General features: G+C 38.5%; 1 protein-coding gene across 1 annotated transcript in view; it reads left to right on the top strand.

Moving 5' to 3' along the window:
- The window catches only part of EFHC2 (EF-hand domain containing 2), a 58,646-nt gene extending 33,085 nt beyond the window's left edge, over positions 1-25,561 (top strand). The window contains exons 8-15 of the mRNA XM_032100973.1: positions 467-632; positions 1,664-1,806; positions 5,905-6,101; positions 10,394-10,527; positions 14,727-14,924; positions 15,512-15,604; positions 22,377-22,482; positions 24,112-25,561. Coding sequence (XP_031956864.1) covers positions 467-632; positions 1,664-1,806; positions 5,905-6,101; positions 10,394-10,527; positions 14,727-14,924; positions 15,512-15,604; positions 22,377-22,482; positions 24,112-24,207 — 1,133 coding nt within the window. The 3' untranslated portion in view covers positions 24,208-25,561. The remainder of the gene's footprint in view (positions 1-466; positions 633-1,663; positions 1,807-5,904; positions 6,102-10,393; positions 10,528-14,726; positions 14,925-15,511; positions 15,605-22,376; positions 22,483-24,111) is intronic.
- Positions 25,562-27,439: the final 1,878 nt, after the last annotated feature.

Here is a 27,439-nt window from a genome sequence, read left to right as displayed (position 1 = left end):
GCTTTAGTGTACCAAAGACTTTTTATATATAGGTATGTTTTAAATAATGAATACAATTTTATTTATTTATGTATTTATTTTCCTCTGCCCAAAAGCACATGGCAGGAAACTCATAAACCAGTTATTTACTTAATCATGTTGTCTCAAAGGATAAAACTGAAAAATTAATTTAGAATTTTTAATTTACTATTTTATCCCATTTTGAAACTGTATTTGTCTTTCATTTTGCCTGTGTATCTTAATGATATTTTTCAAACATTTTAAGATTATAGATGAAATCCTGAAACCCTTGAAGAAATAATTTTGCTGTTGGCTCCATGGAGCCTTTTTCTACCAACAGTAGGAGGGATGCTGGTTTGACTTTGATCAGTGGTCTGTTACAGAAATAGGCTAATAAGTATTCATATTGGAAGTTTAAATCCTTCATAACAGCAGTAACAAATAAGTCTTGCTCTCTTTGCTGCAGTGGATTTCACCCCAGTTCAGTATAAGACTCCACCACCTCCAGAACCAGAAAGAACTCTTCCTCCTTACAATGGATTTGGTTCTGAAGAAGATTCTTTGAGCTCCTGTAGGGGTTTGGTTATCAAGCCTGCCCATAAGGATTACAGGAAATTCCTGGTGAAAGACAGGTATTTTCTGTGAAAAATAATTTCAATTTTTTAAATTATGTAATTTTGTGAAGGAGATACATGTTATGTAGGGATGTGATTTTTTTTCAGCAAAATAGACAGCTCATCAGACTTGTAAGGCACAGGTGCATGAGACCTGGGTTAGTGACATGGTACTCCAATTTTCTGCAAACTCTGCAAAATTTCTCTTTGGAGAAGGCAAATATTATGACCCTTCCATCCTCTACCTCCTTCCCTCTGCCGTCTTCAGTGGGAGTTTGACGGAAATCTTAGTCCAGGCATTAGTCAGGAATTTTGTATGATCCAGCAGACCAACACAGATTTGTTTTTCTGTTTGACTTTCTAATGCTTGTTTTTTTTTTCTGTCTGCTGGATTTCTTGCATTTTACTGTAGCACTACTAAAGTTTTAACCCTTTACTTCCCATTATGAAATGCTTTGTCAGGCAGCAGTTGTTGAAGCCAAAGCAAAAAAGCAGTCTCCTGCTAAAGATTCACCTGCAGAACCTCTGTAAAGGAGGAAAGCTGTTAGAAAAGGCTCAGGAATGTATTGATAGTTCACACATAGACACTGCCAATTATTTAAAACACAATCATTTAATAAATATCCAACTAAGAAGATCATCTGGTGGACCTCAATTTGTGGGAGATAATCCTAGTATTAATTGCTATTCAGAATTTAGTTTGAAAATATGCACACCTAAATGTGTTTTTCCTTTATAAATTTTCTGGAAAGAAACTTGGGGCTTGATCTGTAACTCAGCTTGAATAAAAATTAATTGCAGACCTGTGGCAGAGAAGCAATTTTCCCCTGAAAAGTATTCCTTTCTATCTGGCTGACTCTATCTGGTTCTGTTAATTTAAGCTGAAAATGGTTTTTGACGAAGTGGTGAATCTTATGCCATTTTCCTTCTTGGTGCAGTAATAACACAGTGAATGTATGTTACAAAACTCAGGAGAAGGCATCTCATAGGGGTGAGAACTTTTCTCGTACTCTGTTTTTGAGTTCTTACCTGTTCCTTTGGTTTTTCAGATATGGCATGGATAGTAACATACTGCGCTATGGGGCGAAACTCATCACGGACAGTCCTATTGACAAGGATCGGAAATTTATTATTTCCTACTTCCTGAGGGATGACAGCATTTTAGTATTTGAATATGCAGAGAGAAACTCAGGTAAGATGTAGCAATGTATCTAATCAGTCCCAGTTCCCCTGATCATTTGGTTGGACTTTACTGTAAACATTGTGGCCAGACTCAGCAGTAGCAGAAGCAGGGATGTGGATTTTTAAATGCAATGGGAATTACATCAGCAGGCCTGCTGCATTATCTTGCATAGCTGGATGTCATAGTAATTCATGATCTTCCTCACTCAGAATTACATTGTTCATTGCATGACAGCACTTCACAATATCCTTTGGGAACTGCAAGTGTAATGCACTAGAACTTTTATTGCATTTTAATTTGAAAATCTGACCCTTAAACATTTGTTTTTGTTGTGGATAACATACAGGAACAGTATTGTAACTGATGATAAATAGGGACAGGAAATATAAGACATCAAGAAAGAAAGACTAAATCCTTTGTTTTGCAAAACTGTGTTATGAAACCTATACAGCATCCATTGTATAGAAGCAGCTCATGAAAGCTACACAGCTATGACGCATTCTAACATACTTTACCATTAATCATGGAGTGCTGAGCATTTAAATAGGGAAGATTGCCCTGTGCTAGAGTCTGGATTTGTGTTTGTGTACAATACTGAACTGTATTCCAAGAGCCAGACTGTGTTTAAGTGACAAATAAATGCTTTGTTACTTCTCAGTTTCTTGAGCCCATTTATCCTATTGCTGGAGCATGGTCATCAAATGTTGTCATGTTTAAATTCTTTTTGGCCACTGTTGCTCATTTTAGGCTGCCTCCAGTTGAGGATATGAAAGGTTTTGTGATTTTCAAGCATCTTTTCATTTTTCTGAAGTGTCTTGTGCACAGATGGAAGGACAGAGCAGTGGGAAGGGTGTCAGAAGTCATTCTGTAATTCAGAGAGATGGGGGAGCTTTGGCTAAGCATGACCCTGTTGGAGAGATTAGTGTCTTTCTGTGAAGCCCACAAAACATCTTCAGCAGCAGTTTCAGAGCAGTTAACATCCAGAAGTGCCTTTTCAATCCAAAGAACCTCTGATGGCATCTCTGCTTGTATCCAACTATATTATGAGTGCATAAATAGGCACCTTACCCCCAAATAAAATACAATAAATTCTCTGAGAAGTGTTTGGAAGAGGTGTAGAGTACCTTCTTAGGACTTCAGTGAGCATTCCCAGTTAGTCCTGCTCCACTACAACATCAAGATTCGGCACTTTTATGGCAGCAGTGTCTTGTTATCAATATTTTAGTCACTTCCTGGCATCCAGTGGCCTGTAATTTATGGAACTTCTTCTGTTGCAGCTAACTACACACACACAGTTATGTATGTATTTAATATGTAATGCTGCTGTGAGGCTCAAGAGCAGCTCAGTTCTCCACCAGTGAATGACACATTTGATTGGCATTTTTTATGTCTGGAGACATAAAGGGTGCTAAAGGTACAGCTGCACTGTTAAATTGAAGAAGTCTAGGGAACAGTTTGAATTTTGGACTCCAAGCATGTGTACTGCCTGTTCAGTCACTTCTAGTTCTCCTTTGCACTATTTCAACTAGACAAGGCCCCAAAGTGCCTTGAATACACAGTAATAATAGCTGTAACCTGAGACCCCAGATTTATCCCACAGAGAAGAGTCAAAGCCACACACTGCAGTGCAGATGTGGTCAGCTGGTCAAGCCATCAGCAGCATGGGTGCAAGGCCAGAGATTGCTGCCTGCCTTCCTTTCAGTTTGGAATGAGAATTTGTGCTGGGATTTCATCTGGGAGCCCATTGAACACTGCTGGTCAAATAAAATGTGAAACAATAAATGGACAAATTTTCTCACTAATAGTAATAAATGCTTCAAGGCACACATGAAAGGCATGTGTCTGTAAGTGGACTTCTAACTTCCCTGGGCTGTTAAAATGGATGGAGTAGCTGATTTTTAGAGGTCATAGAAAGGTGAAATGGAAGGATGTGGCTAAGAACTGGCCATTGGAGAGTTTAGGGAGAACTGCATTGAAGAGGCAGGATGAAGAGTAGGGATGTGGTGGAGGAGGTAGAGCAGCAGTTGGAAAGAGGCCTGGGGCTGCAGAAGTTTCTTTGTTCTCACCTTCCTTTTCTTTCTACTTCTTTTCTCTAACTATCCCTCCCTCATTTTAGTCATGTCTGAAGGAAAAGTGTATAATTTTCTTCAATGTTAAGAATGAGAAGGCTTTGCAGAGGTCAGGTAAGAGTGGCTAAGGAGAAAGAGTAAAGCATCCAAAATAACAACCTGGCCATCGCTTTTGTGCACAGGTTCAGAGGGCTATTTTTGCCTTTTTATTTATATGAGCTGGTACAAAGTAATACTTCAGATCTCAGTCCTAAAATGGAAGTAATAAGTTGCTCTTAGTTTTCCCCATTCAGCAACCTGAAGTACTTCACTCTATGAAACTCTATGAAATTCACAGGGCTGGACATCTTGAAGCACTTCTTGAGATGGGGATCAAAGCATGAGAACTTTGGCTCCCCATGAAGAAGATCACAACCCCTTTTTTACTCAGTGTAAGACCCAGCCAACAGCTGTACAAACACCTGCAAACTCTGATCTGATCTTAATGGAAGAGGGTCTTTCGTGGTGGTGTTTATTTTGTGCTTTGAGCCTGGCTTTTGTAGATTTCCATCAAAACTCCTTATCAGGTTTCAGTGTAAAATCTCTAACTTAATGAGATATTTTCAGTCATTTTTCTTTATACCACTTGTAATGTATTAACCTGTAACATTTAAAAAACCATTATGGGATAGAAGTAGGTTTCCAGTATAAGTGCACAATTGCAGGGAAATAGAGAGGCAGGAGTGAATTTCCAATCTTACAAAGACATATTAAATATTAAAAACAGTTGCCAGGATTATATAACCTAAAATTTCTTATTTGTTTTTATAGCTGGGTGAAAAGGAATGTGTTAACATTAGAGTCACATTAATGATTTGAATTGTTTTTTCGTTCAAGCAAGGACTGATGATTACCATAGTGCAGGGGTTTTTGTCTTTTATGGTGCTAATAAAGCAATTAAGACGGACATCTGCTCCAAACTCTGGTTTAATAAGTAGTTTGGGTTTCACATTCTTTTATAATTTTGACTATAAAAGGCATTTGATTACACTGTTCAATAGCCTTTTATTGGACTTGCATCACTATCTGACATTAGGGCATCATTAAATATTACTAAAGTAAGATTTTGGCTTTTGACTTTTGGCTTGGAAGCTCAAGTATCAACAGGAAGCAAACCCCAGAGTTGTTGTAGGGCACATATCCCAGTGAAACTAAACATGGGACAGAAGGTTTTCCAGAAAGCTTGGTACATGCAGTGCAGTCCTGTGGTACACCAGAAGTTAATACAGGAAAGTGAAATGTTCCTTTTAGCATCTTACCTACCCTTGAGTACATCGTGCAGTTTCTAGTGACACAAATAAAATCATTAGACTGTGACAAGGAACCATGTGGCATACCCACCTCACAAAGCAATGAGCAGATCACAATTAAATTGCCTTGGCAGAACAATGTGTGGAAGACAGGGTCATGTCACTCCTATGTTTTTAAAAAATTTCAAAAGCCCTTTAAAAGAAATTAGAATTACAGTGCACCAGAATTCACCATCTTTGTAGGACAGCACTCTCGTAAGTTTTGATTTTTATTTTCCTTTTTCTGCTTTTAACTGCCTTTTAACTGCTTTTAACTATTTTCCTTTTTCTGCCTTTAGTTTAAGGATAATTGCCTACATCTTACTTTTTGGATCTTAGGTTTCTCAAGGGCCAGTTCCAAGGCTGGCAACAGAGTTATGGGAACGATTTGAAGAGGCACATTTCTGTCCCATTTTAAAGAAAAGAAAAGCAGGGAAGGTGTTTGGCAGGCATTCAAATGAGACATGTCAGAGAGTGTGCACAATGTAACAGTTGCTGTGGACACTGGCAGAGACAGTCCTTTTAGCAATGAGAGGGAGGGGAAGAGAATGTTCTGAGACAGGAAACTGGAGCACAAAACATGGTATTTAAATACAAATCATCTGATTTGGGGTGTCTTTTTGTTGATGGCTTGGAGGTTTTTGTGTGTGAGGGTTTTTTTTTTTTCCAAGTAAAGCCGTAATTAACTATTTTTAATTCTATTCCCATAGGGATACCTGGTGGGAAGTTCCTGGAAAGAGGTTGCATTAAGAAGCCTGGGCAGGAACTCTTTAAGAGTGAGCCATCTGAATACTACAAGGCTCGGGATCTGTTTGTTGGAGCCAGAGTTTGTTTCCATGGTCACAACTTTCTTTTGGTGGATGCTGATGAATACACGTTCAACTACATGGAGAAGAATGCAAATGAGGTGAAGTAGGCTCTTGTTAATTTGTTATCTCTCAGGACTGTGGTTTATCCATATATTGTTCAGAATTATTTGTTTCCTCACCCAAAGTCCGCAGCCCAGTGCTCTCTGTCGAGCAATGGATTTAGGAGATGCCAGCTGGGAGTGCATGCAAGTCTGGCCACTCTTTACTGTCCATTTCCTTTTCCTTTCTCAGAATCCACTCAGGCTGCATTAGGGGTTGTGACAAGGGATATCCCTGCCTATTCCTTCTTGAGGCTGTTTATGAACCTCTTGAGTTGATCTAACCCTTGCTGAACCTACAGATGCTGTCAGCTTTCACAATTTTCTGTGGCAGTAAGTTGAAAAGTTCACTGCTGCTATGAAAAACAAATATTTGATAAAAGAAGTATCTTTTATCTGTTTTAAACCAGCCTCCCACTAGTTTCAAGGCCAGTTCTAGTGTTCTGGGGTTTGGTGAAGATCCCCATTCACCTGATGCACCACCTTCATAATTTTGTAAATCTAGGACATTCTTCCCCTTCAGCCTAATCCTGTCCTAGTCTTTCAGAGTCTCACCTGTTTTATTCTGTCCTTGCAAAGTAACTGTGAGGTGTGGAGGCTGGAACAGTGTATGGTACTCCAGGTTTGGACACATCCAATTTAGTCTTACTGATGAGGCTATTTTGTCCTGATTTGATTTTTTGAGTTCATACCTATTTTTCTGTCAAAACGTTTCCCTTGTAATATTAGAAATTCATATCACAGTCAGGAATTCAAGTTTACAGTGTTCATTGTCTTTTTTGTTGCCTTCAGAGGGGAGAGCAACAATAAATTGTGAGCTGGGATGCATCTGCTGATTTATGCTTTAGCAGAATGGTGCAATTTTTTTTGTAAATTAATGTGGATTAGCACCATCTGCCTTCCCTGGAACAACGAGGAAGATCTGAAAAATGCTTTTGGATGTAAAATGCTAAGGCTGCTAAATGCTTTAAGCAGTAAAAGACAAAGCTGAAGCCTTAAAAATGCAATCCAGTGTGTTTCCTTCATGCTGGAGTGTTTCTCCTCCTGGTAGAATCAAAACCAAACCTATTCTCCAGAATGCAGAGCCCATCCTTAGATTGTAAATGTTCTTTGGAATGTTGTTTGCATTGATTGTCCTGGACAAATTGATGAGACTTTAGTTCTCCTGACTGAATGATTGTAGAGTATCAAAATAAAATCCGCAAAATGGGAAGAGGCAACATTGAAAATACGTCCTTAAAGTGAATTTTGAAAGGTTCTTTGCACAATTAACATTTTAATGCAGCTGGTAGAAAAAAAAGGTTGATTCTCCCAATTGGTAGGTGCTTCACTCACATCCTTTGACTAGAGCTCCAGAATTTTGCCTCAGTTCATCAGGGGATCACGTACTCAAATCAAAACAACTTCAGCAAATATTAGAGAAGATCAGAGATGGAAGATTGTTTGAGGAAGGAGAAAACTTAAAGATTACTATTTGTTAGTTGTTTCTAAAACTAGAAAATAAATAATTTTCATTCTGAATAGACAGAGGTTTCCTTTCAGCAGAACACATCAGTATGTTTTCTGAAAACTAGTGAAAGAAATCTGTATGGAATGTTTTTTTAATGGAAACTGCCATTTTGACCACAGTTCTATAGGCATATGGTGATTTAGATGAAATTTTGATTGGTAATCATAATGCAGGTGGATATTGAAAATCTGTTTGACGCCATCTAAGATAGTTGGAAAGTTTTAATTTTCTGTTTCAAAATTATACTTATTGTATTGTTTTTAAGTTACAGGGAGAGAAAAATCCCTGAGTCTTCTCATTTTGATTCCCACCTTTACTGAAAGTAACATCAAGGACTTAGTTCAAAACTTTTTAGCACTTTTTGTTTCTTTTTCAATTTGAGGGAAAAAAATTTATTTAGGAAGTGTAGATTTGTTTGCAAAACAGAAAATGTGTGTTGTACACAGTCCTACTGGTATTCAGGTTTGGGGAGGGCTGTTTCAAACAAGACATCACTGGAAGGGAACCCAACATCTCTGAGCAGCTTCAGTTGTTCTTACTTTGCTGTCTGCTGCAGAGCAAACATGGAAAAGGATTTTACTTCCATTGAATTCAGCATAATAACCTCTGACTTAAGCAAGACAATCAAACAAAACTAGACTGTGACTAGAAACATGTCAGCAATTACATGGGAAGGGGGAAAGCAGGTGAAATTATTGCAATGCTGCTCAGATACTCAGTGCCTATGTAGGTGTTTGGAAAATGTAGTTTAGAAAAAAAGAGGTGAAAATAGTTGTTTTGATAATGTAGAGAAGGCAGGCTCTTAAATATTCAGAATACTTTGTCCAGCCTGAAATACTCTGCTCTCTGAACCCTTCTGCTCAGTCTTTTCTCCCTGTTCCTTGCTTGGTCAGCAGAAGGCTGTGTGCTTATGGCTCAAACTCTAACATCTTGGAGAGGGGCCTGGAAAAGCTGCTGCCTCTAAAACTCTTTGATTGCTGCTCCAGCTGCTCCAAACCACTGCCTTGCAGGGCACTGCCTGCCAGGGCTGCACCTGGGGTTTTGGCGTAGAAATTGTCTTCTCTAATTCTGAGAAAAACCTGTAAGCACTGATGTATTGATTAAACTTGGATCAATTTGTACTGCTCTGCCAGTGCCACAGGGACTTTCAATACCCTTTTCTAGATCACTTTGAACTGATACAAACCTGTAGATACACTTCAGCATAGTTGGGACTGAGGCCCAATTTTTATGTCCTGGTCCTTAATACCAGTCATATCAAATTTCAGATAATTGCTATTGGAAGAAATGGGAGAAAAGTATTTTCAGGCAGTTCATTGTGCTTTTTAAGTTAGGTAGAGCATGACAGATGTAAGGACATAGCAGATAATCATACTGGGAGTCACCCTCAATTTAATTACTAAATACTTTTCTATGTTTTATATTAAAAATGAGTATAGCAAATAAATCTTTGGTAGAGCATTAACACAAAAACTGAATATAGATTGAAAGCCTTAGTATTTCAGTTCTGTTTAATCTGAGTTCAAATTTATTTTAATGGTCTAATTAGGAAGAAATAAACATTTAAGCATTTTGATATACAACAGGTAAAATTGGTTCCTAAAAATTTCCACTGTGCTATTTCTGAGTATGTAAGACAATGTAGTCCAAAATTAATGAGACTACCTGTTGAAACTTTTCACTGGAGCCAACAGTGAAAAATTAGCTTTAACTTGGTGAAATTTATGACTTGAGAATTCAGTGAGGTACACCAACATAAAATGAGGACCAAGTTATTAGAACTGTATTTTAAATGTTTCTACTTCTGCTTTAAAAATGCAACGTTTCAAGCAAAGGTGGATGTTCTTTTATGTAGCTGGACTAAACTTTCTGAGAATGCATGGTCTTAAGATTTTTAATTGTTTATATTCTTGATAGGAAGTAACTTTATTTTCCAGGAACAAGCTTCCCTGCAAACTTAACACAGTGATGATCTATGCATTTGAAGTGAGGAAAAGGAAAAACTAATAATATTCTGCAGTTCAATATTGCCCTACACCTTGATGACACACATAGTGGGTTGCAGAGTGCTTTTCATAGAATGGCTTGGATTGGAATGGCTTGGGAATGGAAGGGACCTTAAAGATCATCTCGTTCCATCCCCCCCTGCCATGGGCAGGAACACCTTCCACTATTCCGGGTTGCTCAGAGCCCCATCCAGCCTGGCCTTGGACACTTCCAGGGATGGGACAGCCACAGCTGCTCTGGGCAACCTGTGCCAGTGCTTCACCATCCTCACAAGAAAGAATTCCTCTTAATATCTAATCTAACCCTACTCTCAGTTTGAAGCCATTCCCTGTTGTTCTGTCACTCCAGGCCCTTGTACACAGTCTCTCTCCATCTTTCTTATCAGCTCCCTGCAAGTACTGAAAGGCCACAATGAGGTCACCCTGGAGCCTCCTCTTCTCCAGGCTGAACAATCCCAATTCTCTCAGCCTTTCCTCATAGCAGAGGTGCTTCAGCCCTCTGATCACCTTGATATCTCCTCTGGACTCCCTCCAGAACTGCACGCAGCCGAGGCAGGTCCAGCCCTCACCCACCAGCCCCCCAAGTCCTTCTCCCACAGCTGCTCTCCATCTGTTCATCCCCGGACCTGGATTGATACCAGGCATTGAGACCAGCACCTTGCACTTGGTCTTACTGAGATTCCCATGGGCCCATTTCTCCAGCCTAGACAGGTCCCTCTGGATGGCATCCTATCCTTGAGGCCTTTATAATCTATGTCTTACTTTCCTCTCTTAAGTTCCCCATGTCTGATATCAGTGTTGTCCTCAACAAACTGAAGAACATGACTGCATCTCATGCCAAAGAAATCAGAAAGACTTTTGCTACGACTGACCCTGAGCATACCAATGTGATTGGGTATGACACGTTCAGGTAAGACAGTGGGTTTGGGGTTTTAATATTTAATAAAGGCGCATGCCCCCAAAATGTATACAGCATGACTGGGTTTTGCTTTCTCCACGTTAGCTGACAAGTGGCATAGATTCGTTTTGCATTTACTTGGAGATTGTGTGTGAAAAAGAAAGTAAATCCATGATCCAGAAAAAAAAAGTGATCGTTTCAAGTAAGCTGAAAAACACAACAGAAATCTGTCTGCTTTTTATGGAGCTGACACAGAGTGTTGTGAAGAAGGGCACAAGTCAGCAGTAATATATATGCTGAAAGATAAAGAAAAGTCCATCCTGAGAGTCAAACAATAGTTTTGAAATTCAAGTAGGAATGTTCAGGTTGCCTCCCGAAAATGGTGTTTGGGTTTTGAATCATTGGTAAAGAAGACAGTCTTTACAGAACTAAAGTGTATTGAAATTATAGAAGTGGTAAGCGTGTTTAAAAAAGATTGGAAAGCAGTCGTGAGAACAATAATTAATACTTGGATAGTGATTTAAACATAGATAAAGGGAGCAGAAATCTGGATTCTGGCAATGATCCAGATATGGCAATCAGGAGATGTAGAAATACTTGAAAGAAGAAATCATGCTCAAATACAAGCTTATTTCAGTTTATTCCACAGCCAGAATACTTGAGCTTATGAACTGTGTTGGGCACAGTACTGGTGAGGTTAATCCTGTGAAACAGAGGAGAAAACTTCACTTAGCAGCATTTGGTTATCACAGAAGCAATACTCTGTGTGTTTAGGAACTGTCATAATAACTAAGGCATTTAAGTAGATGAATATTGCATGGAATGTCATCTCCATAGGAATGCTAACCAAGGCAGAAATTGCTTCTGAAATATCTCAGAAGAGAAATACATCAGCAGAAGGTTCTTTCAGCAATTCAAAGTGAAAGTAGTGAGAAATTAAAACAAGATGATACTCACAAATGGAAAACAAGTGGTTAAAGCTAGGATTTAAACTATGAGAGGCCACAGTTTTTGGCCGCTTTTGGTCAAAATATTTCTGAACTCAGGTATTTTACTCAGCAGAAGCAAGATTTTGAATTGCTGATTGCATTAAGAGGGAAGATGTTATTACTTGAGTAAGAAGGAAGAAAATTGAAAGTTAATGATTGTCAGGAGAAAGTTTCAAGCACTTGGAAAAGGGTTTTTAATTTATGTACAAGGTAAGTATATAAAATAAAAAATATGGTTTTAGTTCAAATTATGAAATAACCATCTGCAAAACTTTGTGCATGCACTAAGAGCAACTCAAAGGTTTGGAAGATTTGCATGACCAAATTAGAGAAGCAACCTTTTAGAAGGGATGATTGTGCTTTTAAATAGCAGGGAAAGGTTTTTATTTTATCCAGAAGAGGCTCAGTTGGGTGTAAATTTAATCACGGACATAATCTGTGCAGCTGTGAACAGCTCAACTGTTTAATTTAGGGCGGTGCTATTCTGTGACATGGAGAGAGCTATGTCTGATCATGTGGTATTGAGGGACTTGGCTTCAGCCACAAAAATTGCAGGAGCCCTCTCCATGAGCAGGAAAGCTGGGGGAAATCAAGGTTTTCTGGGCCTCAGTGCTCACCTGGGACAGTCTCAACACCCACCAATGGTCCCCGTCCCTCCTGTGGGGGGAAGGCCTGGGGTCTAATGGGGAATGTTCACACTGCCAGAGCAAGAATTTGCCTATTAGGAACATTGAACATTTGTGCTCTATAGTGATAGTAGGTTTTGTTTCTGTAGATTTGTATTACATCCAGTAATTTAAAGGCTCTCATTATTGTTATCCGTGCATCTCATTTTAGAATGAAAGAAGCATTTTTAATGACAAAAACGAGAGCACTTCTTTACATATATGAAAATTCCAAGATATTTTTATGTGAATAGAATATTTTTTTTCTTTCAGTTTCTTATTGTGTAGATCTCTGTTTATTTTTAATCTGCCATGACATTTGATGATTATAACTAACAACAAATGATTATTTTTAGTACAGGCAATTATCTGTATGACAGCTTCAATGATAATCCTCTTTCCTTATCTTAAATACAGCTGAGGCTTTACTGTGCTCTGAATTCGGCTGTTCAGATGTCTTCCTTTCTACCTATGTAATTTTATATGATCTGCATGTAAAAATACATCTATAAGTATGGTGTAGTGAACAGAATTGTAATTATACAATTTATTTTAACTGCTTTCAGAACCCAAATCTTCAGCATTTCATCTGGGAAATAAATATGTAATGTACACTGAAGCTATCCCCTAAGCTATCATTAAAACTACTGATATCTTTGTTAAAAAGAGAATTAAAAAAATAACTAAAACTTAGATGCCTGTGCATCACGCAGCTCTATCCAGTCTGTTTTTTCTCATAAGCTGCTGGCAAGATTGTTTGCTGTTAGAGACAAAGAACCATGTGGGTCTAACAAAGATGTCTATCTTCAATTCAGCTTAAGAAGCAGCTCTCTTGAGCAGTTAATTATGACTTCTTCTTTCTATAATAAATTCAGATTGCAATCTGTCTTATTCTTCTAGAACAAAAAAAAAAAGTAAAACAAGAGATAGCTAAGCTGTGGGAACAATTATTGCAGCTTGGGGTTTTTTGTCAGGGAGAGTTCAGATGTCATTCTGTTTGTGAGTCTTGGGTCTCACTCATTAGTCCCTCACAATCACTAAAATATTCCTTAATTCCCAAGTGAAATAATTTTATCTGCGGGTTTTTGTGATTTGATTGTCACTGACTGCATTGAGAAAATAAAAGACTTTTTAAATCCTGACACTGGAAAAATCTGTGCCGTGTATGGAAATCCAATCTGTGGCAATGTTCCAATGGCTGATGTTATCTACAGCCCCCAGCTCTGCCGGCCCAAGCATTGGCGTGCCAGGCTTATCAGGCTGCATTGTCCTCTTTGTGTGTGCAGTGGTGTTACTGCAGGCTGCAGGAAAGAGGCTCCAGCTTTGACTGGATCTCTGAATGCTGCTGCAGTATAAATAATAATATCCACTAAGTGGAAAAATAATACTGACAAGATAATGATAATATTAGTAGATGGACCAGGTCTTGGTCATGACGTTTGTGTAATCTCAAATAAGTTTTGCTGCTGTCAACAACTTGTCACTTCCTTGTATTTATTTCCTGCCACTGCAAATAAAGGATCATTCTGATTTATTTAATATGAAAAAAGAAGCAGTTGAATCAAAGTAGACACTCCACAGTATTTAACCTTTCTTTAGTAGCTGTGTAAGTGCAATCATATTACATGAAGTGGTACCTTCATTTGAACAGGACCACACAAGCCTCTGCGAGGATGCAAGTGAAGAACTATGTTTCTTGTTAGAAGTTTGCAAATTTGGAAGAGTCCTAAGTTTCTGTGCTTTCAGTTCACATGCGGACGTTAAAGAGACCCTTCATCAGATTAATTCAACAATTTAAGTATTCTTCAGGCAGCTGTTTGAGTCTTGTGTCAGAACTTTGTGCATCACTACTAATTTCTTCTATTTGTTTTTGAGGATTGGTGTTTAATCAGTATCCTCATGGGTATCACAAGGTACAGCACTAATTGCACCAGCAATTACAGTGAAGTTTATTCTTAGTGCAGTTTATCCAGAAGTATTATATATAATTGATCTAATTTTGACTGAGACACAGAAGCCTATGTTGATGCTTGCTGTTAAAAAGCCTGGTTGAATGTGAGTGCACCAGAGGGAGATGTTTGGGATCAGAGAGCCAATGTAGTTACACTAATCCAGATTTAACAAGAGGCCTTGTAACAGCTGAGGGAGCTGACACTGTCCCATCAGATGGATCTCAGGAACATTTCTTCTTCCTTGAGCTGGGCTGATTTGTTTGAGCAGCACACACAGGCTTGGGAGAGCACAACCCAGGCTCATCCCTGCATGGGATCTGATTCTCCACTTACAGCAGCCAAGTGTAAGCTGCTCTTGCTGCTGCCTTCTCTCTTACATTCTTGCCAGGGAAACTTGTGGTTGGGTGTAATTTTCTGTATGGTATCTCTGGTGAAACACTTCAGTCATGGTCAGGATGTATTTTTGTATGTATAGGCAGCTACTGAGGAAATTTGGACATCCTTCTCCCCGAAAGTTAGTGATTATTAACTGGTTTTAAGTTATTTACTTATTTACTTAGTTTTATTCACTTAAAACTAATGTAGGCTGTTGTTTTTGTGAACAGAAACTGGATAGTCAGTGTTGCTGGTAGAGCATTTTCAGAACATGAAATTATGACCCTTGGGCGTCATTATGGCATGAGAGATGACAGTCAAACAGACCTGCACCTCCTCCTTTCAGTGGCTCAAGAAAAACTAAAGAAAAACACCTTTGAAAATTTTGAACAACTGACTACAGTGTTTATGTACAACGACCGAGAAAAGTAAGTTTCCTCTCTTTATCCTAAGCTGTTATTTCAGAAGCTCTTCTTGTAAACCCACCTACTTTCTGTTTGTTGCTGAGCAAATGGTGTATTGTGGCCAAAGAATATTATTCACTATGTTAAGCCTCTCTCAGCACTTTACAGGAGACAAGAAAAGGACACCCTTTTTTGTCTACTTTAAATTTTGTGTGGACTTTTTATTATAGATGCTGTACTGAACATTCTGTGACATCAGATACCAGTTCATGGGCAAAACAGAAGATTTTAAATCGAAGAGGAGAAATAGTGATTTAAGGGGGAAAAAAAAGAAAGGATTTGGATTCTTTATATGACTCATTTGCCCTTTTTGTTCTCTGACATCACAGATAAAGAATCACAGAGAATCACTGAGGATCTCAGTATGAGAAAGGCTACAATGTGACCTTCAAGTTTCTCAGCTTCGTAATAGCAAAATTTCATAAAACTTTGTTTTCTTTACTTCTATCCTGATATTCCTCATGTGTTTTCCTATTCACAGAAACATTCACTTGAAGTAAACCTGGAAAATACCTAATGTATATTTCTACCTCTCTCTTTCTGATGTACAGGTGTGGATTGTTGCCTTATGAGACCTGCAGGACCATTTGCAAGTCCTTTAAGTTGCCACTTACTGATGATCTTCTAGAAACTTTATTGACCAGGTAACAAGGGCAGATAGCCTGATCTGCATGCACAGGTGCAAATCAATGCTAAATATTTACTGCAGACACAAATCTTCAGCATTTCAGGAGGAGGTGCAGTATCTAATATGAATCCTTTCATGATGCAGATTTTGTCCCTACACACATGCAGACTTTCCTATTTATAGAATATTTATAATCAACTGAGATGCATCCATCTTAGCAACTTCTCTTCATTTTGCCTGGCACGGTAAATCATCTGGGGTTTGGCAGAATTCTATGGAATTAATCTTTCCAGAGTCAGTTACTGATACTTGTCATTTTCAATGAGATTCACCTTTTTTGCTTTAGTTGTTCCTGTCTATAGATGTAAGGTAAAAACAATAATCTTATGAAAGCACATTGTGTGAGTTCCAAGGAACACACCAACATGAATACAATGAAATTTCTTTATCAAGTAGACAGCATCAGTAGTAAATAAAATGGCTTTGCTATTCCTATTAATCTCAGCTGAAACATATTCTTAAAAGGAAAGGAGTCTTGGCATGGCTTTGTACTTTTCCATAGCACATTTAGGTGTTTTGAGACAAATTGCTTTACTAGCTGTATTAATGGGAACAGAAGTGAAAAGAACTTGTGTTAAAGACTAGAGTTCAGAGTAAGCTGTGGTGCTCTGAACACTCATGTCTTGTTGAGTTTGGTTTTCCCAGGCAGATTTTCTGGTGATAGGTTTAAATGCATACTTAACTGGTTTATTCTTTCCCTTGTGGGAAATCCTTAAATGTTTTGTCTGTGCTTTCATACTGTGTTAAAAACAGGAACAGGTCTTGTCTTCTGTCATGTTAAGAATCTTTCAGGTAGATACAATTTTTGATTTCAGGAGGAGTTGCAAATTAAGTATCTGGGTTTAGTAAATAGTGAAAAGACCCTTGTCAGGCAGAAATGTGGAATCTGTTTTAATAAAGCGTCTTCATACTGCTGTTCATCACTTCTGACACTGAGTTATAAGCATTAGTATTCAGAAACATCTGAATTTTAACAGTAATCTACAACTCATGTTTTAGAACTCCCACCAAGCTGCCCAACACAATTGTTGAAAGACAATTGACATCCCATACTAGACAAGGGGTTCTAACAGATTCCACTTCTTAAGGGTTGAACTTGAATAGATGCACAACAAGGCACTGGAAGTTTTCCTTCATGTACTAACTCAGTTCTGATAAGAAGCAGACAAGCCTGACACATCCTGGGCTCCAGGGATGTGTTTATTGTTTGTGAATTTATACCAGGGAAAGCTTCTGTGCCCTGACCCTCTTCTCTCCTAAAGAATCTGAGTGTAGGCAGTTAAAAAGAAAAAGCCCAGTACACTATAATAAAAAATAGATATAAGCTTAGAACACAGGGAGAAGATCAAGGTCTGGATTTCACCCAATTTTAGCAAGGTACCCATGACAGCTAGGTGAGGTTTCAGCTGCTGTAGGTTCTTTCTGTAGGTGGTGGAGGAGAGAGTTATCTCCTCAGCCTGTATGAGAGCTGCATTTCTAAATTATCATTCATGTTCCTTAGTTTCTAAAGGGGCTGAGGCCAGCCTGTGTTACAGATTTCTGGATGAGAAAGGTAAATGAGAATGGTGTGAAGCTGGGCCTCAGAAATCCGTGTGGGAAGTGCTTCATTTGACAAAAAAGCCTTGCGTAAGGCACTTCTAAGTTACAGCATCAGCTGCTTCAAATGTGGCAGTTTAGGTGGTGTCACAGCACTGCAGGTAACGAGGAAGATTGTCACATTCTTCATAATGTGTGCACTTGGCACTGCTTGGGAAGTTTATTGTTTTATTGAACTCTATTTAATAGGACATAATTTCCAGTAGTCTGTAAATCGAAGAGTTGAGTTGGCTTAATGGGATTTAGACTTTTCCTTTCTTTCTGCTTCCTGTAGTTTTCTTCAACACTGAAGAATCATGAAACAGGCAGGTTTATTGTTAATGAAGGAACAGTCTCATTCCTGGGGAGCTTGCAATTCAGTGTGGGCCAAATTTGTCAACAGTATCCTTCCTTCCTTCCTTCCTTCCTTTCCTTCCTTTCCTTCCTTTCCTTCCTTTCCTTCCCTTCCTTTCTGGGAAGCATGTAGTTTTGTGTCCACTGATACTTCTAAAACAAGTGGTGGTGGTGGTGGTACTACTTTGTGGATCTGTGTTTATGAAGGAAGAAAGTGGTACAATAAAAGTTGCTGGACTGATTCCCACAAAATCAGTATATATAGCTAATGCACTAGCTGGACCCTATTCAGCTATAAAATGATGCTGGACAGTGTGATCAGATAATAGTTGAAGGCTGAAGCTCTGTGTTTATTCAGCTTTGCTATCTGAGATTAGGTGGCAAAGACTTTCTCCAGGACTTAATGACTCTATTTTTCCATTTTGAAAGGTAGTACTCTTAAAGTATTTATTATTTACATTTGTAAATTATACTGCAGTGATCTGTCACTTATTAAAAGCATGGGGTGGGACTAGAAATAACTGTCTAATTTTGTGGTCACCTCCAAATGACCCAAGACTATGTTTACTGTACCCAAAGACAACTCAGTTGCTATGGAGTGCAGGGACAGCACAAAAATTGGGGTTTGTTAAGACCTTTTCATATTGTCCATCTAGTATAAATTTATATTTTTAATTGTGAGATGTTGAAATAGTAAGATTTAGGTACCCAACAATGTGGACGTTTTTCCAATTTACTTGTGCTGGCATGTTAAAAAGTATTTCCTTTCTCCATAAGCATTTTCTCACTTACTTTTTTAATCACAGAACAATACAGAATTTAATCACGTTGTATTAAGCAATGCAGATGGTAAACAGTTGTTTCTGCCAGAAAACTACAGTAGTCATTATAAATATGTCTTTAAATTTATGCAGGCATAATGAACAATTACAGTTTGTTTAATAAATAAATTTTGCCGAAGTGCTTAAGTAATGAGTTTAGGGGTTTTTATCTGTTATTTTTATTTACTGCAATGCTAAATTGATGCTAACAAGGACTTAAAAAGAAACAGTCCTTCCCTGGAGGATTTATAAACAGCTGGTAGATAAGGAAGGAAAAAATTGAGAGAAGAAAGAAAGGATGACAAGTTTACAAGCATTACATGTTGATTATTCTGCATTAATTTAGTTGTTAATTGCAAGTCCCTATTTTTTAAGATGATGTTTTTAAATTTCTGTTAAAAGCATCTGTGTAGTTCTTCACCTCTCTACACTGCCAGGTGAGTCTGTTTGACTCTGCTTGTGGTTTTGAGAATCTCCAGTCCCTCAGGTAGCAGTGCCTGATGACAGAGGGCCTCCTACATGGTCATCCAAGTTCTCAAATCACTTACAGGCCAGGCCAGGCCACTCCTACTTGCTCAGTTTTTCCCAGGATTGTGGCTGGGTAAATAATTTTTTACCTATCTTCCTACCTGTAATGGGTTTTTTAGGGCTGCCCTTTCCCTTTTCAGGAAGCAAACCCTCTTTTCCTGCTACAGCAAGTGTGCAGTAGCAGAAGCAGCAGTGGAAATGATCACAAGATCTTTCTCCTGCACTCTGTCTTCTTGTTACCTTCGGTGCCTGAGACTCCCAGTGCCATTCGTGATTAAAAGGTTCCCTAGCATTCATATTTGGGTCTCTTAAGACAAATTATTCCTGTTATTCAGTTTGCTAAGGAGCTGGTGGTTCAATTCATGGTTGTTCAAGGCACGAAGAAGTGTATTATAAATATAAATTAATAAAAATGAGATGGTAGCCATTATTATTTAATACTGACTTGTGCTCGCTGGTTTGAATCCTTTCATATGAGCAGTTTATGACAATTTAGGTGTACACCTGTGACAATTTAGTCCCTGTAGAACTGTGTTGCACAGGGACCATCAAACAGATTGAAGAATCCCAACATTTTCTCTAAGATTAAAGAAGCAGATGCTTCTGCTCGATTATGATCAGATTAGCTTCTTAATAAATGTTGTTTGAAACCAAGGAATTAAAAAAAACTCTGCATGTACATTAAACTTTCATATAAATCTTTGGGGTACAGATTTCTTGATGGGGAAGGAAAAAATATTAGTAAGTAACCTTTACCCACCAAAGCATCCTCAGGAATGATAGTAATGTGATTTAACCAGATTTTTCATCTATCTGGAGTATTTAATTATGAATGTATTTTTAGAAGCAGAAATGTGTGATTATTTCTGTAATGATAAAGAAAATAAAAAGCTCTGCAAACTATGAGAGAGATGAAGGAGTGATTTTCATAGTCTAAAATCACATGCATTGGTGAAGTAACAGGGTAAAACTGAAGAGAAGGGTAGTTTAAAGCTATCTTTGTTGCATCTTCTTGATAAAACAAATCTAATTTCCTTTTCTGAAGAGCACTGTCTGTCTCAGCATTATTAACTCCAGCCACTGAAATGTATGACATCTCTGTCCTAATAATGCACAAATTGATAGCATCTCCTCAGTCCACCTGGATGCTCTGTGCCAAATCTCTAGTGTGTGCTTTTAGTAGATGGATTCAATAAGTCACAGCAGTAAAACATCTAAGGAGTAGATTTTTTTTTTTCTTTCTGGGTTACTCTAGATTAGCATTTTAAGATGCTTTCTATATTTATTTAATTATGGGATTTAGGAATCCCATTTCCTCTGACTATGTTAAAATTTTTGGTTATAGTTCATTTCAAGCCCATGTTGTCTTCTCAGCTCACTAGTGCTGTCCCATCAAAGGACTTTTCTCTTTGTAAATGTTTGTCAAAAGCAGAAGCAATGCTTTCCTCAACTTTGGTACCTCAACAGAAAGTTTAAGTAGTTACACACCTTCACTTGTCCTTTGTTTAAAAATCTTGCTTTTACAGCTCAGCATCTTGCTGGTGGAATTAATCTTTTGACTTTTCACAATGAGCAAAAGGTAACGACATAATAGTAGAAGGCAAAAGAATTTGTCCTGATAGATCTGAAATTCCAGTCTGTGTGCCATTGTTTTTCCAAGAGGTATAAGCTTTTTGACTGTCTTATTACATCTAATGCAAAACTCATTTCTTTTCCCTATTTCCATCTGCAAAAAAACCCCCTGAAACTAAGAACCCACTGGAAGTGGAAATGGTAATTTTCTTGTATATTGGACATATTCCCCAAAAGTAAGGCTTTATGGAAATGTTAACTTGCGTGTGAACTATGATAAAGAAGCAAGCTGTCAGAGGAGGGTTTCTCATGGCAGTGTTTCAGGCTCCATTTAATTCTGGTAGCAGTAGCATTCTTTTCTGACTTTGCTTTCATCTTCAGCATAACTCACTGTACTTAACATTCCAGTTTATCATTGCCATCTCTGTTTATGGCTCTCAGTATATTTTATTGTTATCTTTCCTGCTGACTATTAAATGAAAGGTGTGGGGGGAGGAGAAGGAAAGGATGAGTTGCAGTTTATTGCAGTTTATTTTTGTTACTGGATCTATTTCTCCTCTGGTATTGTTTTCCAAGTTTGTGCTGTAAATTCTCCCTTAAAGTGCATTCATGCTTAATTTTTGTTAGAGCCCTCTGCAGTGATTGAAGGGTTTTGAGGCCCATGTTTTGTGCACTGCTATTTCATTAAGGACAAGGCAAAATAATTTTCTGAAATACTTGTTTCCTGTTCAGTAGTTTTTGTCTCACCAGATAGCAGGGCAGAATTGTTTAACCTGGTGTCTCCCACCAGATAAGAGATATTGAGTCTTGCTGCGTGTCTGTATGTCTCCATGGACCCCAGTGAAGCACAGAACTTCCAGACTCTGCTTTTGTGCCCAAACTGGGTCCCTTTTGCAGGTGGGTGGTGTTGGTTGAGACAGGTGTCCTTCAGCAGCTGCCAGTGCTTTATTTATTGCAGAGCATTCCAGCTGTTCATTTCAAGCTTCAGCTTAAAGGTATTTTTCAACATTGGCTGGTGACACTGAAAGAGCAGTGGTTCCCAAGTGCCTGAGTCACCTCAGTGTTCTGCTGAATTGAGGACTTTTATTTCTGAAGCTCTTTCATCCAAATCAATGGCAGAAGGATGAAGTGCCTTATAAATCTGTTCCCATGGGGCTTATTAGTGCAGGGTAAGGATTTTAGAAATCTGAGGGAAGGAAATAGCATTTTTCACAGGTACCTGTAGACCTTAGCTGGCAGCATATATATCTTCATGCATTTAAGGGATAGCCACAACTGATATAAATGTATGTATTTATCAATAGAAATAATGAACAGTGCCATAAACCTGTTACAAAATGATTTTAAAATCTGGCTATTTTTTGATATGTTAGCAAGCTGCGTGTTTGTCAGTTGCAAATTGATCCCAAGGTGTGTGCAAACAGCATTATTGAAGGATTACTTATTTTCGGGAAATGATTGTAGAAGTCACAATAAAGCCAGTCAGTTGTATTACAGCACAGGTCTCTTGTTTCTGTTTCATTTCTACACAATGGAATCATACACTGATCATCCCAACTCTCTGTTTGTCAAAAGCTGTGAGACTGGTGTTGGAAAAGGTTGGACAATGCTTCAAAACTAAAGTGAAAATAGTTGAAATGAAATAAACCTTAAAAAAGTTGAATTCTATTATAAGAGATAATAATAAGGTGTAAGAATATGGAAAAGAATGTATAATATAGGAGTTCGTGACATTTTGTACTGTTTTTTTCACTCCTCCCAGTGTCTTGGAATAAAGTAGTATAGAAATTATTATGATTAGTGTACTGTAGATAACTTGACATAACTTTGTTAAAAATTCCCTTTAACCTTGAGTCATCTTATGGGTATTCTGCTTAGGTTTGAAGATAACCAAAAGCAAGTAGACTATAGAAAGTTTGTGCATGTGCTGAACTGGAGAGAGAATCAAGTCCGTGCTTTCAAGGAGGTAAAGGAGCCACCCAAGGTAAAACCAGTGTATCAATATAAATTCTCCAACTTTAACATGACTGTTTTAACCAACACACACTACAACATTTTTTTCATATTTGTGTATTCGTGCCTGTTTTCTTCACGTAATTACTTTTTAAATAGGTTTAATAGGGAGGTTTAGGATGAAGCAGAGAAGTCAAACAGGGACAAGGAGGTGCCTAGAAGGTATCACATCTCTGGGCCTTTTTATAGAAGAAAAAAGAAAAAGAGAAGGGAAAGCAGGTGTATTTATCCATGGACAATGGACATAAATACTGCTTCCCCCACAAATGTCATTGTCACATGTCAAATGATCTGCCCACTTGCTGAGGTAGTCAGAAAATACTTTCAGCTCCACTGACACGTATGCAGAAAATAGCTCTGCATTTTGTATAACTGCACAGAAACCTGTACATAACACACCACATCTCTGGTAGGCGTGCACAGTGAGAAGAACTGATGGATCAGCTTTGTATATCTCCAGCCTGTTACTTAGGGTAAATAAAAATGCAGTATCAACAAACTGCAGAGACTAATCTGATCTTGCCATCTTGTGCTGAGTGGAACATTTTAAAACAGAAGGTCCATAAGGCAATTATGCTGAATTTTATATACTTTGTAACAGATAAATCCAAAGGCCTTCTGCCAACACATCATTTTGCTGTTCTGGCCTGGCCAATGTATTGTACAGAATGTGTTTGATTGTACTCAGACCGTTTGGAAACACAGCATTCCTTTAAATTCAAGTTCAATCGTGGCATGGTTTAAACCAGTATTCCTCAGGCACTGTGCTCCTGACTCCTCTTACCAGGACTTTCCTCTGTAGCATCTCAGACTGTTGGTGGTGTCTAACAATGGCCCAGGGCTGCTGGTTTGCTCTGCGTTCCATGGTCGATTATTTTCGTTTTGTCATTGTGAAGAATTTTTCTGTCTTGTACAGATAAAATTAAAGCCCTTCCACATGTTTTATACAGCAGTCCTGAGGATCATTGTGTTTATTAGGCTTTGTTCAGGGGGCATTTTTGTTTTTACAGATGAATTCTGTGCTTAAGTTATAACTCAATATTTAATATTTAATATTTTAAGAGAGGTAACTACAAAATGGAAAAAATCAGAAACAGGAAAAGTTTTAAGTCTTGTTCAGCTTTAAAAATCAATTGTTATTCTGTGCATGACTTACATGAATTAATAGCATTATTTTGAGGCTACAGTACCTCTATTTGACAGATATATTTCAGCACCAGAATTGTGCTTGTTTATCTGGCTTTCTTTTTTACTCCTTCTTTTTATCTCATTATTTTGTACGATTTTTGTTGTTGAGACATGGATGACTTTCAAGAATTTGAAGTATAAGCATTTTAATGAAGAAAATATAGCATTATTTAATTTAAAAATATCTGCAAAAGGGCTAATGTTAGAAAATATTTTCATTAAAATATTTTGCAACATTGATAAGAATGTGCATGTAGTAATCTTTTAAGAAGATGTGCTATATAAAGACCCAGTTGTTCACAGATTCGTCTGTGGAATTGAAGCAGCTCATTCAATCTTATGTTGACCAGCTTTTAATGGTTCTTGTTTTTATTATTATACAGTAAGATATTCTCTGGGTTACTAATTTCAGAGGGAAGATATCTGGAACCAACTACCACGATCCCCTCCTGTGACTGGGATCAAATACCCTTGTCTTCTGGATGATCTGTTTGGCAAGGAAGAATAATCTCATCTGTGCAAGACACTGATTTAAGATTAATGCTTCAGCTCTGAAGATTACTTAGAGAGATACAGAAAACATTTCTTGTTAAATAAGAAAAAACCAGATACAGGTTTTATTGCATTTAATTTCTTGTTCCAACAGAGAGGTATACTTGTGTGTTTTTGGAACTCTTTCTAAATCAACAGCACTCTGTCATACTTACACAAGCATAATTAAAACTATATCCTCTAATCTCTGTGTCTGGTTGCATGAAGAATTTGCAAGTATTGAGAAATCTTTGAGTCAAACAGTGCAAAATCTGACTGACCCTGCTTTGTTCTGCAAACAAACGTTGGATGACCTCTTAAAATTGGGTCGGATTGCTTAGCACAATAATGCCATTCCATTCACATTTCCTCCCTTGCTCTTCAGCTTCTATCTGTGGTTTTGCTCTATCCCCGTGGTGATGCTCAAGTGCTGTTTGTGTCAAAGTTGGTTATTTTGTGGAGGAAACGCCAGCAAGGGTTTTGCACACTATAAAGCTGCTCTGGTATCAGAGATAATTATAGCCTTCTAAAGTGGAAGCAAATGTTTTGCAGGCACGGCACGGAAGCTGTCAGTTCTTGCTTTTTGTTTTAAATGTGAACTCAGGTTAGTCCCACCCAGCTTTAGTTGGGTGGGACATGTCTGAAGAGAAGGGGTTTCTGTGCAATTTCAGTCTGCAGCATTCTTGCAGCAGAACTATACTTGCCCTTTGAGAATTAATTGATGCCTTTCTCTTTCTCCATGGCTTAATGGGATTCCTGTTAGCGTTTTTGTATCTTTTTAAGATTATGCCAGCTCAAAGCCATGATTAGATCTGGGTTTACTTTGTTCTTTTGTGAGAGGAGTAATTACTCCAGTCTGAAGAATGGAAGAGCTGAGGTGAAGGTGGAGCTGACTCATCCATGAGAGGAAGGAGAAGAGGTGTGAGCCAGTGCACCACTGCTCGTGCCTGGGAAGACTAGGAACCCTGTATTTTCTTTAATCTGAAATTACAGTTTTGGGGAGGAATTGTTTGATTTAGAAAGATGAGAATTCAGTGTATCTGAATCCCCAAACTGAGGGAAAGACAATAGTAATTTTTTGGAAACTTGGAGATCCCTCTTACAATTATGATTCTATATAGAAATACCTTCCTACACTTTTTCTTGATAATGTAAATGAAATTCTTGTTCTTTTTGTACCATATGGCAAAATACGAAGCTTTTGAGAGCTCTTTGCCTTTTTTGCAGCGAAAAAGGTCTTGAGACAAGGCATAATTATGTAGTTGCTGCTGCTGAGGAGGGGCTAGCAATAAAATGGGCAAGGAAATGTCTGTGTCCAGAGGCTTAAAAAGGCGAAACACTAAAGTGCACTAAAGTGCTCCAAGTTGTAGACAAGACCAAGAATTGCTTTTTGAAACAAAAGAGGAAAATGGTTCCTTACATGACAAGAAATGTCTGAGCACAAGGACAGCATCCGAAGCAACAATTTGTGTTTGAAGCCAATTTGGTGAAAGCTGAATATAACATGTCACCAAGACTGAGATTGATCCTAAATGAATGGAGTTTTTCTTGTAAATTTTTAGTGTTCCCAGGGCTTCAGAAGGATTTGTTTCAGTTGTGGGCATCTTGTACAGCTTAGGGTTTCCAAGAAAATGGGACTCTGAACATCGAGAACCTCCCAAGTAGCTTTTAGAAAAGACAAATTCACTTTAGTTTGTTTCCCTTTGTGAGTATGATACAAGAGAAACCTTTTTAAAGAAAAATTTAGATCAAAAAATATAATCTTTTGTAATTTCATGTGGAACCATGTGCATGGGTCTATTCAATCATGGTCTGGTCTGGTCTGGTCAAGAAAGGGCACTGTAAACTTGAATCAGTGCAGAGAAGAGCTGGAAAGGTGACCAAGAGAATGGAGATAAGAAAGGTGACTGAATGAGCATGACTTATTTAGTGAAATAAAATGAAGGCTTAGATTGAATGAATATCCTTTCTCTCTGTAAATACATTGTTGCCAGGTGAGGGATATTTTCTGATTCAGGTACACTGCTGCTCTTAAGGAAAAAATGGGTATAATTTGCCATGAATAAGTTAAACCTGGACAACAAAGGTGGTTTCTCACTTCTAAAACAATGAGGGTCTCAAACAGCCTTCCAAGATTGATGTATTCAGTTTTAAGATTGAGATGGGTTCACCTGATGATGGTAATTTTAGGAGGTTTATTAATACTATTCTGAATTTTTAGTCTCACTTCTGGTTTTCCCTTTTTCCCATGCATCTTGCATAACCCTAACAAACACAAAACAATCTCCTAGGAGAGGGCAGACAGGGCCTGAAAAATATTTTCATTGCTTGTCACTGTGCTCACAGTGGGTGATACACTGTGGCCCGACATGTCATGAACACTTTTCACCAGGTTTTCTTTCTTACAAGCAGCAGTGCCTCCAGAATGGAAAGCCCTGGCCAATGAGCAGCCCAATAATCCTCTTTGTATAATATGACTTGCAGCATGTGCTGCCCAGGATATTTCAACCTCTCCTCTAATCCTGCCACCAGCTTCTTCTCTCTTTTCACATTGCTGATGAGGGGCCTGAATGAAGACAATACCACAGGGTTATGTTTCAAGATGGCAGGAAGCCACAGCTTTAAAGCACGCATGGCACAGAGGGGAAGGCAGCCCCCACAGTTGCCATTAATCTCAGCTCTGGATCTCTGCAGGGCAGCCAAGGGTATCTCCTTTCCACAAGTATCTGCGCTGTCCCGGCAGGAGCGGAGGGATTCACGTTACAGCACCAGCTCCCTGTCCCATTGCTGGGCTCTGCTGCGTGCTCAGTGTTAATGTTTGCTTCCTCAGTTTGGCATTTGGGAAGAAGAGGCTCCAAGTTCTCTAGAATAGCTGCTGCTGCAAGGAAATGGCTGCAAACAGGTTGGGTCTGAGTGCCTGGGCTGTCACCTGCAGCTGGGCCCCCTAGGACATGGGCAGCCACGGACATATGCTGTGGGCAAAACATGGATGTTCCTCACCAGGCAATATTTTCTTCATCATACAGGCAGCTACTGTATTTTTCCAGGCAGAGCCATTTGCACCTACATCAGGCAGATGTTCATCGGCATAAATGGAAGGATGAAAGTCCTCCTGCATTTGTTCCTCATGTGCTGATGTGAGTTCATCCTACTTCATGGAAAATGTTTGGGCTCAGTTGGCTCCTGTGTCCTTTTAGCCCAGGAGACAT

This window comes from Corvus moneduloides, chromosome 2, assembly GCF_009650955.1.
Source record: "Corvus moneduloides isolate bCorMon1 chromosome 2, bCorMon1.pri, whole genome shotgun sequence".
NCBI classification, from domain to species: Eukaryota; Metazoa; Chordata; class Aves; order Passeriformes; family Corvidae; genus Corvus; species Corvus moneduloides.
Note: the sequence above shows the minus strand (reverse complement) of the source record. Positions and strands in the feature narration are given on the sequence as shown.